The following is a 12263-nucleotide window of genomic DNA, read 5'->3' as shown; positions in this document are numbered from 1 at the left end:
CATTCAAAAACATTTTGATGCAGAAATGTAGCCAAAATGATTAGCATGTTTAATACTTGCTTAAAGGTTAGTTTTCAATACAATTATGCACCAAATTGATGGCTGAATTACAGAAAAAGAAAGTGTTAGGTTTTACTTCATTGTGTATTCTCATTTTTCCATATTCTGTATTTATTTAATAATTTATTTATTTATATAATTTTTCTAATTTCATCATTGCACTTTCTCTCCTCCTGCTTTCTCCTTTGTCCATTAATTTACAGGTTTATTATTATTAAATCAAATAGGTTTTCATTTAAATAAACAAAATGGAAAATACAGAAAAGGGAAACAATTTTCAAAAATGTGATATCAAATTAAAACTTATTGAAAGAAGAATCTCAAAAAAATGAAAAAGCAATGAAATGGAAAAGGAAATAAAATGGAAAATTAAATATTGCAAATAAATGAATACTGTTGAAAATAAGTTAGGAAAGTTCCATTATTAATTAATTTTGATGTAATATTTGGTACAGTAATTACTGTAATAAGCCATTTATTTATTTCTATTTTTGCCAATTTTGTCTGGATTGATCCTCCATAGAGGAGAACATACAAACTCATTTGTTGGTGTTTAAAAGGTTGGTAAAAAGTGCAATAATGACGCATGTTGGGCTGCTGGAAAGCTCTGTTCTCAAAGGAAACACTGCTGACACACAGCAGGGAGCCAAAAGTCCCCAACCTGGCAACCCGCTGCTGATGTTACTTTGACTATAACCTCTGAACGCACAACGCAACCAGCAGAGATGGACTTCAGCGGCACGTGGAAAGTTTATTCTGAGGAAAACCTGGAGGAATTCCTCAAAGTCATTGGTAAGAAGATAATTAAAATGGATTTTTTTTTCCCTGCACGTCCTTAAACGTATCTTTCAGGGGCGCCAGATATGGTGGTGAAGATGCGTAAAGATGTGAAACCAGAGCTGGTGATTGAGCAGAACGGCAGAGACTTCACCTGCACCATGAAGACTCCGTTCTGCAGCCGCGTCAACTGCTTCACCGTCGGGAAGGAGTCGGAAATCTGCGCCCTGGATGGCAGGAAGGTCAAGGTGAGTCAAACATCCGCCTGCACGGAAAAAACAGGAGTAAAAGAAAAAGAAGAGTTTAAAAGTCAAACATTTGCAAGAAGGAAACTCAAAAACATTTTTAGATTAATTTCAGAAATTTTGTAGAAGAAACAAGAACACTTCTGGGCTTGAAAAGTGAAAAGATTTCCAGAAGAACCCTCCCCCCCTCCAAAAAAAATTAGATTAACCTCAGAATCTAATTTTTGTTTGTTTCTGCAGTTTCCCTGATACGCTGTTGTATACATCAGATCTGATCGAAATGTATTTGCAGAAAACTTTAGGATCGTATATTTTTGCCTTATTCCTGTTCCGATGCAGTGCACCGTCAGGGAAGAAGATGGGAAGCTGATCTGTGAGACATCAAAGTTCACATCTGTCCGAGAAATCCAAGGGGATGAAATGATCGATGTGAGGAGCCAACGTGAAAATCTGACTTTTATTGTTCTCATTTATATAAAGTTATGTGTTTTTTCTTCTTCTGCTTCCTTTTTCCTCCAGACGATCACCGCTGGATCTGTAACTTTCATCAGCAGAAGCAAAAGAGTCTGATCAGCACATAAACAACCTGATTAATCTCACTTAAAGCCATGGATATTTATTTTGATCAGGAATTTTGCAAAATAAAAGATATTAAAAATGTGTTCAGTGCAGTTTACTAAACTCTAGATTAACTATTTTTCAGCAATAAATGTTGCAGCAGGTGACTTGGGGACAATTCATTGAAAAATTATCCATTTTGCAATGAATGGATAATTTATGTCATACCTTATATTATTGTTTCTTCCAGTTAAGGGAAGAAACAATATCACCCCCTGCTGGTCAGGAGGAGTGAATGCTACAAGTCAACTACTTTAAAATGAAACAACCCAAAATCTCTGGGACACTCAAACCCCTCCACCACGACAAAGTAGCAGCCCATAGAGGGGAAAAACCAGAAACAGGTTAGCTGATCTGGAGAGAGCCATTACTGGTCTGGTATTAGACCAGTAATGGTGTAACACCAGAGCGTGGTCCAACACTCTCTGGTGTTAGTGTGGCTCTCAGTCAACACCTGGGGGTTTTAACTGATGTAAAATGGCTGCAGCCTGGTTCTGGTTCTGTTGGTTTCTTCCTGTTCCTTTCCTTACAGACAGAGATTTTAATCTCAATTATTAAGTTTTATGACCTTTAAGGTCTGCGAGTAAAAGGCTGGCAGTTATCTGTATAATACGGAAAATTTATGGGAAAATACTAATACAGGAAAGAGGGGTAACGGGAGACTTGATGGGTTGTTTCAAGCCATTTGCAGGATCCTTTCTTCATTTAATTTTTTTAAAATTAATGAACATTTTTGTTTACAAGTACAAAGAAAAACAAAGAAACAGAACACAATATATTATAAAGTATGCCAGGGGAGTAGCTTTCAACAGTAAATACATTGGTATAAAAAACAAAAAGAACAGAGAGCAGATATTACAGACATGACAAATTAAAAATATTCAGAGATCTACAACATTCACAGCTTTTTTGTTCATACTCTTGGAGATAGTGGATAAATAGAGTTCGACTTCCTTCACCAAAATTGTAAAAAAAAAAAAAAAAGGTGAAGATGATGAAAATTTACATTTGTGAATATGAAATGTCCCAAATATAATAATTAGATTGATTGCCAGTCTTTGGTCTGCATTAATCTTACCATGAAAGCCAAAAATAACATGTTCTTACCTCAGGGAATATTTAGCATCAATATAACAATTTATAAAGTTATTAGTTATTAGGATCAGTTCTTTATAACAAAAGACCAATTTAGGGTTATTTAATCAAACACCGGTGGGGGCGCTGCGGAGATTCTGGTTGTGTGGAAGAAGAAGAAGCAAACGGCGCTCTATAACTGCGCAGTCTCTCTACTGGTAGTTTCTCCGTTCGGTTGGTTTCGGTTAGGATAAGATTTGTTTTTTTTTTTTCCCTCTGCTGATTGTGTTTCAGTGTATTTCCGGATACATGAGGCCACCGAACACGTCTCTGTTTGTCCGGAACATCTCTGATGAGTCCAGGTGAGTTTTCAGGAGCTGATTCAGGTTCGGGCTAGCGGCAGTTAGCTGCATGTTAGCTTAGCAGCTAAAGATAGCCGCGTGCTCACTGACTAAAAATAAACCAGAGCGGACGTGCCTACAAAAACAACTTTGTTTTCAGACTTTACCTGCTGTTACATTGTGACTTATTGTATTTAAAATCACCCCTGTGTTATTTTAACTAGTTTTAATTTGGAGTGAAGCTCACAAGCTAACATGAGCTGATGAACAATGGTCTGTGAATGTTTCTGAACTTAGAATCTGTTTTAACTGTATTTAAACGACTCATTAAAACTAGCAGCACTTTGGGTCAGAACCAGAGGTGGGTGCAGTACCGAAATATTATACTTAATTGAGGGGTAATACTACCATATATATATATATATATATATATATATATATATATATATATATATATATATATATATATATATATATCCCAAATGGATAATTTATTTTTTATCTGAAGTGAAAGTAAAAAAGTTGTCATTCAAGAAATGACTTAAGTGGGAGTAAAACGGTGTTTAGTAAAAACTGATAACACCTGAATTATTTTAAAATAATGTCACCATGCAACCAGTTATATATTTATGTACAAATTATATTTTAAAGACTAAAATGATAAAAACGGTTCAAATAATTACAGATTAACACATTTTAAGCAGAAAAAGCACTTTCCAATCATTTATTTATATAAAACTTATTATTTACTGCAAGCAGTAGTTTTATATGTTAGAATAGGGTAATGTATTTTAAGTGTATAAATATTGTATTTTCTAAACCTCCAACAATTTGAGCCAATAGTAAATGGAAACAAGAGGTCTCACTTTAACCTAAAATGTAGATGAATTTCTGGTTTAATTATTATTCTATATTCAGTGGACTCTATAATAATATTGCAGTCAGAGGTACGATGTATAAACTACTTCTAAAAGTATTTTTTCAAATATTTACTCAAGTAAATGTAACTAGTTAAAACCCACCTCTGGTTTAAACTAGTAAATTGAACATTACGCCTGAAATTGGCATTTTTTAATTCTGTGTTAAATCAAAGTCTGTATTTCTCTTACCTGGGTTTTGAAATTAAACTCACTAAAACTGTATAGACTATAGTTTAGTGTTCCAGCTGGTGGCAGATTTTGTGTGGAAACTCCATCAGTTACTATATTCTTTAAAAAAAAAATGTGGCAACTACCTTTGAAATGTTTTTAAGAAAAATATTAGTACTATAATTAAAACTACATGTTCATTAGTAGTAGTTACTCATGAATAATTACATTTAAAATGAAAATCAAATGTTCTGTAACCTGGTTTACTCAGAATTCAACTTGAAATGTTTTTATTTTCTAATTTTGCCTCAGGAATGTCAGGTTTCACTGATTTGATGTGGTTTTGGTGAACAGGGATTGGTTTGGATTTGCAAGGAGCTTTCAGGTCTAAAATGAACACCAGGGGGAGCTAGTGATGGCATCAGGAGTCGGCAGAGTTATCAGTCTGTCCATGAACTAATGGTAATAATAATGTTTTATTTTCTTTTAATAAGATGTGTAATAATACCGGAGCATCATAAGATGAAGAATTCACAATATTTTATTGTTTTGTAACTATATACCATCCCTCCAGTTTTTCATGAAAACACAATTTTTCAGTTATGAAATCACAAAATCAAAAGATCCCTGCATTTCTTTTTATCACGCTGAAGCATAATAGTCAGTTTATTTTATTGCAAAATTTCTGCATAAATGATCAAAAACACATTGGGTTGAAGTGATTCTAACTCCCGCCTGCAGGGGGCGGTATTTCTTCCACTACTCTGCTGCCTCAGCCCAACTTCATGTTGACTTATCGTCTGTGATCCATGTGAATGCTTGTTATGTGATCTTTTTTTATTCTATATGTAGATTTTAGAGAAGGTTTAATCAGGAAAAAATATTATTCTTTTAAAATAGCAACACAAAATCAGAGATTTTAACTGCAAAAAAGATACAAATAGAAGTTGAAATCCTGGAGGGACGGAGTATCTTTTGTTTTGGATGCGTCGCTGCTGAAGGAAGTAACCCAGTCATTTGGAGCCGGATGTGTCTGAAAGCTGCAGCAGCCAATATGGACCGAAAGTTTTACCACAATATTATGATAATGTAAAAGTGATGAGAACTATTATAGTCACACAAACGCAAATTTGGCCAGTCGCAATAAATTAAAATGAGGTCAATAATTTCCATTTGGATGATTTATTGTTTTTCTCTTTCTACCAAAAACTGGATGATAAAAGTTTCCAGTTTGGTGTTTTGGTCTCAACTAAACCTTTTTCTGAAGCATAGTTTTGTTTACATAAACTTAATAATTCATTTTATTTGTTGTTTGTGTTTTTATTTATTTTTTTAACTCCCGTGTTAAATGTTCATTAGAAGATAAAGTTTATTGATCTTTGAAAAAGTGAACTTTCAGTGTTCGGCCATTATTATTACACTAAATGGTCTAAAAAATATGATCGATTATCGTATTAATTTCTGCTACAGTTTTATCATCCAGCAGAATTTGTTGTGACGGCGTAAAACAAATGATGTTCTTGGAAAACATCATTTGTTTCTTTGGGACAGCAGTGATATAAAGTGTGATTTGTGTGAGAAAATGCACGTTATCATATTTTCAAACTTATTGATGCGCTTTTATTGATTAAACAGAGTAAAATATTAAAAATAATTCCAACAATATGGGCAGCTTTAGGGGTTTTTAGCATCATTAATTGGAGTTTGTTGTGCGAAGCGATGGTGTTTCATTCCAGACGAGCTCCTTGCAAAGCTCATCACCTCCATCCAAACCAAAGTCTGACCTGAAACAGCAGAGAGTGTTTTTCTGTTAATTTAAATGTTGAAACGTTTGTTTTAACTTGTTAGACGCTTCCTAACAGTTAATTTGCAGAGAAGTGAATGTGTTAACCTGCAGCTGTGATGTCCAGGTAGTTTAGAGCTGAAGTGAGCAGCTGCTCTGTAGATGATGCTGCAGCAGAATGAGCCATCAGCTGAGTCACGCTTGTATTTGCGGTGTTCAGGCCTGAGGATTTGCGGCGTGAGTTTGGCCGCTATGGGCCGATAGTAGATGTCTACATCCCACTTGACTTCTATACACGACAGCCAAGAGGATTTGCATACATTCAATATCCTTTCCCAACGCTAACTGCTCACTTCTCTCTGCACAGAAACATCTGCTCTCTGGAGTTTTTCTGATTTTATTTCTGCTAAATATTCTGACTGAATATCTAACATTGATATTTTTCTGTTATTGCTTCAGAAAATGTAAAAGCATCCGGTTGTGGAAGCAGCCACAGAGTTACAAAGACCCGTGTAGAGTAGCTGTAAAGACACAGAGCCCAGAGGGAGGGAAAAGGTTGAACAGAAAGTAAAGCATGAAGAGGAAAAGGGAACCAAGACAAAGCTTGGAAATGGCGGGAAAAGAAAAGAGGTTTAAGAGGAAAGAGCAAGCAGGAAATCCAAGTCTCTCTGGGAATCGGTTAAAGAGTGTAAAGATCAAGATCAAAGTCAAGCATGGCCAAAGGTAACAAGTCCGAATTATTTTGTATCCTCCCAAAAAAACAAAACAAAAAAAAAAACAAATCCGTAAATCTGACACCAAAAATCAGCTGCTAGACGCTTTTTAATTTTGGTCAAAACAATCTGCTGATAATGTTTTATTTTTTGTATTTATTGTCCTGATCCTGAAACGCTTGCTTCATCTTTTATCTCTACAAAACAAACAAACCCAACCAATCAAGTGTTTGTTTTCTCACTTTGCCTCTTCCTTTTATCTGTGTCATCGTTTTTGACCTGGTCAGTTAAAGTTCATGTTCTGTGCTGCCTTCATATCCTGACTCTAACGTTCCCAAACCAACCAGGGGATCTGGAAATGTTCCCGTTTGTTTTTCAATCCAAAACGACAAACTGAAACCTTAACCGCTCAGCATATTTGAGGATGTGAGAGACGCTGAAGACGCTCTGCACAGCCTGGACAGGAAGTGGGTCTGCGGCCGCCAAATCGAGATCCAGTTCGCCCAGGGAGACCGCAAGAGTGAGAGTTCACCTTTCCTTTCTGTCCCACTTTTAGGGAACTGGTTTTTATCTTTTACGCTTCCTGGTTTTCCTCTCCAGCTCCCAACCAGATGAAGTCGAAGGAGCGGCGTTCCCCGGGACGATCTTCTCGCTACGACGACTACGACCGGGACGGCTGGCGCAGGAGATCCCGCAGCCGCAGCTACGAAAGATACCGATCCCGCAGCCCGTCGTACGACCGGCGCCGCCGACGGTCCGAGAGTCCCAGAGAGTGAGTCGAGTTCAGCGGCAGGACGACTGCAGCTTCCTGCTGGAGCCATTAATCACATTGATCAGTAATCAATTTAACACCAACTGAAGCATGAAAACATTTGATCAGATTCAGAGCAGCAATGAAGCCAAAACTGCACAAAAATAAACATTTTACATTTCAGACCATCTGGACTTAAAGGGCCAGGAATCTTAAAGAATAGAAACTTGTGACTTTGAATAAAGTCATAAATCTCATCATTTTGGTCATTTGTTTGTAAATCTGTTTTACCAGAAAAGTTCTGTAAAATAAAATCCTATTAAGTACATTTAGCTACCAATTATTAATCAGTTAATCAATAAATTGCCTGTTCAGATCTACATTTTACTAGGGCTGTTGTAAACGAATATTTTAGTAATCGAGTAATCTATCGATTATTCTTACGATTAATCGAGTAATCGGATAAAAAAAATTATAAAATGAAATATTGGTAAATCTGGCATAATATCGGTGTTACTATCAGATATCAATATCAGTCCAATTTTTCATATTTGAGCATCCCTAACAGTTGCTTTTTTGTAGTTTAGAAAACTAACCTGTAACAATAATAGCTCACTTTCTAAGTTAACCAGAAGAAAAGTTATAGAAAAATCTGAAATTATATTGAATTTAATAACAAAGAGGCAGGCTCACAAATATGCTTATAAAAAATGTCTACAATCCAGCTTTTAGTTTATGTATTCATCTTCAGTGAGTTTAATAGATTAATTAAACTCACCTTGCCACCTAACCTGTCACGCTTTGGGTTTGAAAATACGGGAAATGCCGCCTGGAGTGGGAGGAGAGGGCGAATGAACGAACGTAAGATGGGGTGGAGGGGAGGAAATAGACCAGCGGACTGACGAACCGTTAGACCGGGGGACGAACACGGGGGGAAGCAATACGGGATATTTACGACACCTTCACTGGTCACACTCAGAAACTCATCTACCAGCCATGTACGATGCGCTCCGCCACCCGTTTCTTCAGACCGGGATATGAAATTTATTGTGCGGTTCGTCGGTAAAGCTACATTTACACGGTAAGCATCAGCTACTCAGCCGCCCGCCCTGTTCAGGCTATCCGCTCACCTCAGCGCTCTTCCCGCCGTTCGCTTTCAACCAGCAGCCCCGGAGGAGAAATGCTGCCGTACTCCAGGCATTCCCCCAGTCATTTTAAGGTCGGGCATTATCATCAATCAATAAAATCCCCACGGGCCAATCTTGAAGATTGGACTTTATGCCGCTGAGACTTAGCTTTTGTCAACAACTCAGAGGCGGAAGTGAGAGCTCCGCGCAACGCAAATGAAGTCCCGGTCGGAACACGGTGCGCTAACTAATAAAACATAAATTAACGAAGCTTCGAGGCAGGTAAATTTTCCTCGAGGAATTTTAGTAATCGAGGTACTCGAATCATTCGAGGAATCGTTTCAGCCCTACATTTTACTGATGTTAGAGTTTTTTAGCTTCAGATGAAGCTGCTGATGTATTTTAGGCAAAAAATAAGAAAAACAGTTAAAGGCGGCCGTCTTCCACAGGTCGATTTACTTTGTTGTTTATTTATTTTTAATATCTCCCCTTAAACTGTGTTTCTTCCCTCTTTCAGGGAAGAATTCCTGAATATTGTGGGGTAAAAGAGTGACATTGTTTTATTTTTAAGATCTCGTGGACGGATGTACGGAAGAGGAAGAAGCAGGAGCCACGAAGACGACAGGTGAGCTTCTTGTCTGTTTTCTGAAAACCCGTTCAGGGCCGTCATGTAACGGAAAAAATTAATATTAATGTCTTTTAGAAAAACCATCAAAATTTGAGTTTCAAAAGTCACAAATTTTTTAATTTTGAAAGTCAAAATTTATTTGAAAAATTTGACTTTCAAATAATTTTTAAATTTTTTTTAATTTAAAAATTCAGATGTTTAAAAAGGAATACATTTCCACGAAAAATTCAGATATTTAGATTAGTCTCAGATGTTTGAGAAAAAACAAGAACATCTCTGAGCTCAAAAAATCTAAAATTTGAGAGAAAAGTGTCTGTGAAATTTTCCAGAAAACAAAGTAGACTTGGTAGGAAGTTTAAAATTTTTAGATTAATCTCAGAAATTTCCAAACTTTAGAAACAAAAATTTAAATTTTTGTTGTTGTTTTACATATTTGAGATTAATTTTCTTTCTAGCAAGTTCTCGACTTTTTAAGTTCAGAAATTATTCTGGAAACAAGTTTCAAATGTTATATATTTATACATACACACACAGCAACTTTCTAGAATTTTATACATATAAAATTCTAGAAAGTTTGAACTTTTTCTTTTTATCAAATTTGACTTTTCAAGCTCACAATTGTCCATGTTCCCGAAAGTTTAAGATCAACTTCAAAATTTGAGTTTTTGTGGGTGAAATTAAAAAATATATCATCAATAATAAACCATGGCAGTTTTCCCACCATTATTAGACGTTTGTCTGTAGATAATATTTATTTGGACCGCCTGGTTGGTCTCTGTGCCTGCAGGTACCGACAGCGGCCCCGTAAGGAGTCCAGACGGAGGTCGCGGTCCCGCTCCGCGTCTCCGCGGGAGGCCATGAACCCGGCGGCCGCCTCCCACTACACAGAGGAGCCGCCGCCGCCGCGCCACGCCCCGTCCCACTCCAAGTCCCGCTCCATGTCCCGCTCCCGATCCCGCTCCCGCTCCTGGGCCGGCCGGAAGTCCGGCGGCCGCTGACGGGCCGATCTCCTTTCATACTTTCATATGAATGTGACGCCGTTTATAGGAAGCTCCATGTTTTCCAGGCCTGCGCGCCGCTGATCCTTTTGGTTTTATAAAAATATTTCTGTCTTTTTGTTTTCTCCCAGTTGGAATACAAACACTGGTTGGTGCGTTTTGAGGTAAACTTGCCGCGGTTCAAATGTTTCTACTCGGTTTCTGATTTTTCTGCAGCAGCTTTTATTTGCTAAACTAAAACATTCAGTATTTGCTGCTAAAACCCAGCAGGTGTTTTAATCCTGTTCGCCATGCGGCTCATCGCAGCTGATGCAACCGATGCTCAGTGATCAGTTTAAATGTGAGACGACGGCGTAGCAGGGCCATCGCTGATTGGAAACAAAAAAAGTAAATTTACAATAAAAGATCTCAGATTTGTTTAAAAAAAAAAATAATTTTTTTTTTGCTCTTTTTGTTGGAAATATACTTTTTTTATTATTTTTAATTTCCGAAAGCCCTACTACTCTGTCGTAAGACGCTCAAAGTGTTAAACATTTTTATTTTTATGGTGTTTTCTTCTAGTTTCTGTTCCGAGTCGTTCCTCGTTTACTCCAGTGTCCCTGCATGTCTTTTTCTCCCCGTCTGATGACTTTATTAGAAAGAAACTTTTATTTTCAGTAATAAATTGACAACATTCAATACCAGAGCTCCTGTGTTTGGCCTCAGTTTGTGAACTCCTCCCCTCGGAGGATTCGGATCCGCCGGGAGAACCGAGTGTCTGTGTCGGATCTAACTGGATCAAAAGAATCGATTTCCTGTTAATGGAACAGCAGCCGGAGGAGGAATAAAATTAAAAACACAGCAGAGACGCGGCCATGTGTGAAATCGGACGCGTCTCATTGATCCGCTGCTTGACAAATAAACGTGCAGATACTTCGTCACTTCCTGTTGCCGCGGCGGGAACCAATGAAATCCTGACATTTCTTCATGTCCCCCCTGCAGCTGGACTGGCGCGTCTCAGTGAAGCAGAAATATTTTAATCAGAAAAGTAGAGATTAGACCAATTAAAAATGACTCAATAGAGAAATAATTCGGCGAAACAGTCACGAAGGTTACCGACTTGACCGGACAAAGAAAGCCGTTTAACAATCTCCACAAGTTGGAATATAATGAAAAAGTTGCATTTTTGTTTCTCATTTCCAAAAATAAAACTCGTATAGATCCATGACATCTTTTTTAATCAATTTGATAATCGCTACAAAGGCCACGCTAAGAAAATAAAATAAATAAAATCACTAAAATAATTATTACAAGAATTAAGTCAGAGTAATACGAAAAATGTCATTGAGGCAAAGTATTAATACGAGAATATACGACTATTCTCGCATTTTTGTTTTATTCTTGTGATTACTTCTTTCTTGTTATTTTCTTGCAAAATAAATTCTTAATCCAAATTGGATTTTCCTTGTGAAATAAAGTAAAAAAAAAATGTTTATTTTTTTCTTTGTATGGCCCAAATACTTCGTCGTATGTAGCTTACAGACAAACCCCTCAGCCCCCCAAATTAAGAGAATTTATTATTGTGAAAAGGTTAATATAAAGTTAAGTGGAAGAAAAAAGTGTGGTAGGGAAAAGTGAAAAGTTGGCAGGAAGTTTCTGAGCACTCCATGCTTCTTTCTGCTAACAGGATTTATGGAGATGGTTCTTTTAGCAGGACTTGGTACCGACTCACACCACTAACGGTACCAGAACCGGGTCCATAGTGTTCCTGCTTGACTGGGCACCAATTTAAAATATATTTTTTAAATTTTGATTTTAATCTGCGGGACACAAAACATATTTATTGCTGCATAATGGCTAGATGATTTTTTTTTTTTTAATAAGCGTTTGGGGTGTTTTATGTGTTTTTTTTTTTTTTTTTTTTTTTTAAGAGACCCAAATTAAAAAAACAAATGTGAATTTTGCATGATAGGCCCAATTTAATCCATGTCAGAGTCTGGTTTATAATCCAGGTCGGAGGTTCTGTCAGGTCCTGGTTTTCCACCCATTCGCCTCACCTCAGACGAATCAACCCGGTTCGG

General features: G+C 37.0%; 2 protein-coding genes across 4 annotated transcripts; both read left to right on the top strand.

Moving 5' to 3' along the window:
* The first annotated feature begins 714 nt into the window (after positions 1 to 714).
* fabp10b (fatty acid binding protein 10b, liver basic) lies at positions 715 to 1744 on the top strand. The gene is made up of 4 exons (XM_014996197.2): positions 715 to 852; positions 913 to 1085; positions 1422 to 1511; positions 1602 to 1744. Exons 1-4 carry the CDS (start codon positions 786 to 788, stop codon positions 1650 to 1652), a joined length of 381 nt encoding a protein of 126 aa, XP_014851683.1. The 5' UTR covers positions 715 to 785; the 3' UTR covers positions 1653 to 1744.
* A 1204-nt stretch (positions 1745 to 2948) lies between these two features.
* On the top strand, positions 2949 to 10888 carry srsf10b (serine and arginine rich splicing factor 10b). Of its 3 annotated transcripts, XM_088010529.1 has the most exons (7): positions 2959 to 3136; positions 4558 to 4665; positions 6446 to 6709; positions 7113 to 7219; positions 7300 to 7471; positions 9149 to 9202; positions 9993 to 10888. In XM_088010529.1, exons 3-7 carry the CDS (start codon positions 6561 to 6563, stop codon positions 10201 to 10203), a joined length of 693 nt encoding a protein of 230 aa, XP_087866655.1. In that variant the 5' UTR covers positions 2959 to 3136; positions 4558 to 4665; positions 6446 to 6560; the 3' UTR covers positions 10204 to 10888. The 3 variants fall into 3 exon arrangements, with proteins under 3 accessions (XP_087866654.1, XP_087866655.1, XP_014852028.2); XM_088010528.1 differs by lacking the exons at positions 4558 to 4665; positions 6446 to 6709 and adding an exon at positions 6207 to 6313 and having other exon boundaries at positions 2949 to 3136; positions 7118 to 7219; XM_014996542.2 differs by lacking the exon at positions 4558 to 4665.
* Positions 10889 to 12263: the final 1375 nt, after the last annotated feature.

The sequence above is a fragment of the Poecilia mexicana genome, unplaced genomic scaffold, assembly GCF_051168715.1.
Source record: "Poecilia mexicana isolate PSO_F unplaced genomic scaffold, ASM5116871v1 scaffold_11, whole genome shotgun sequence".
In the NCBI taxonomy this organism is placed as follows: Eukaryota; Metazoa; Chordata; class Actinopteri; order Cyprinodontiformes; family Poeciliidae; genus Poecilia; species Poecilia mexicana.
This window is presented reverse-complemented; position numbering and strand designations above follow the sequence as displayed.

Excerpts from the sequence above, each read along its gene's own strand:
- srsf10b (XM_088010528.1), top strand. The coding sequence starts at position 3,084 with ATGAGGCCACCGAACACGTCTCTGTTTGTCCGGAACATCTCTGATGAG. Across the intron at positions 7,220-7,299 it reads CGCCCAGGGAGACCGCAAGA|CTCCCAACCAGATGAAGTCG; the intron begins GTGAGAGTTCAC and ends TTTCCTCTCCAG. Across the intron at positions 9,203-9,992 it reads AGGAGCCACGAAGACGACAG|GTACCGACAGCGGCCCCGTA; the intron begins GTGAGCTTCTTG and ends CTGTGCCTGCAG.
- fabp10b (XM_014996197.2), top strand. The coding sequence starts at position 786 with ATGGACTTCAGCGGCACGTGGAAAGTTTATTCTGAGGAAAACCTGGAG. Across the intron at positions 1,086-1,421 it reads TGGATGGCAGGAAGGTCAAG|TGCACCGTCAGGGAAGAAGA; the intron begins GTGAGTCAAACA and ends GTTCCGATGCAG. Across the intron at positions 1,512-1,601 it reads AAGGGGATGAAATGATCGAT|ACGATCACCGCTGGATCTGT; the intron begins GTGAGGAGCCAA and ends TTTTTCCTCCAG.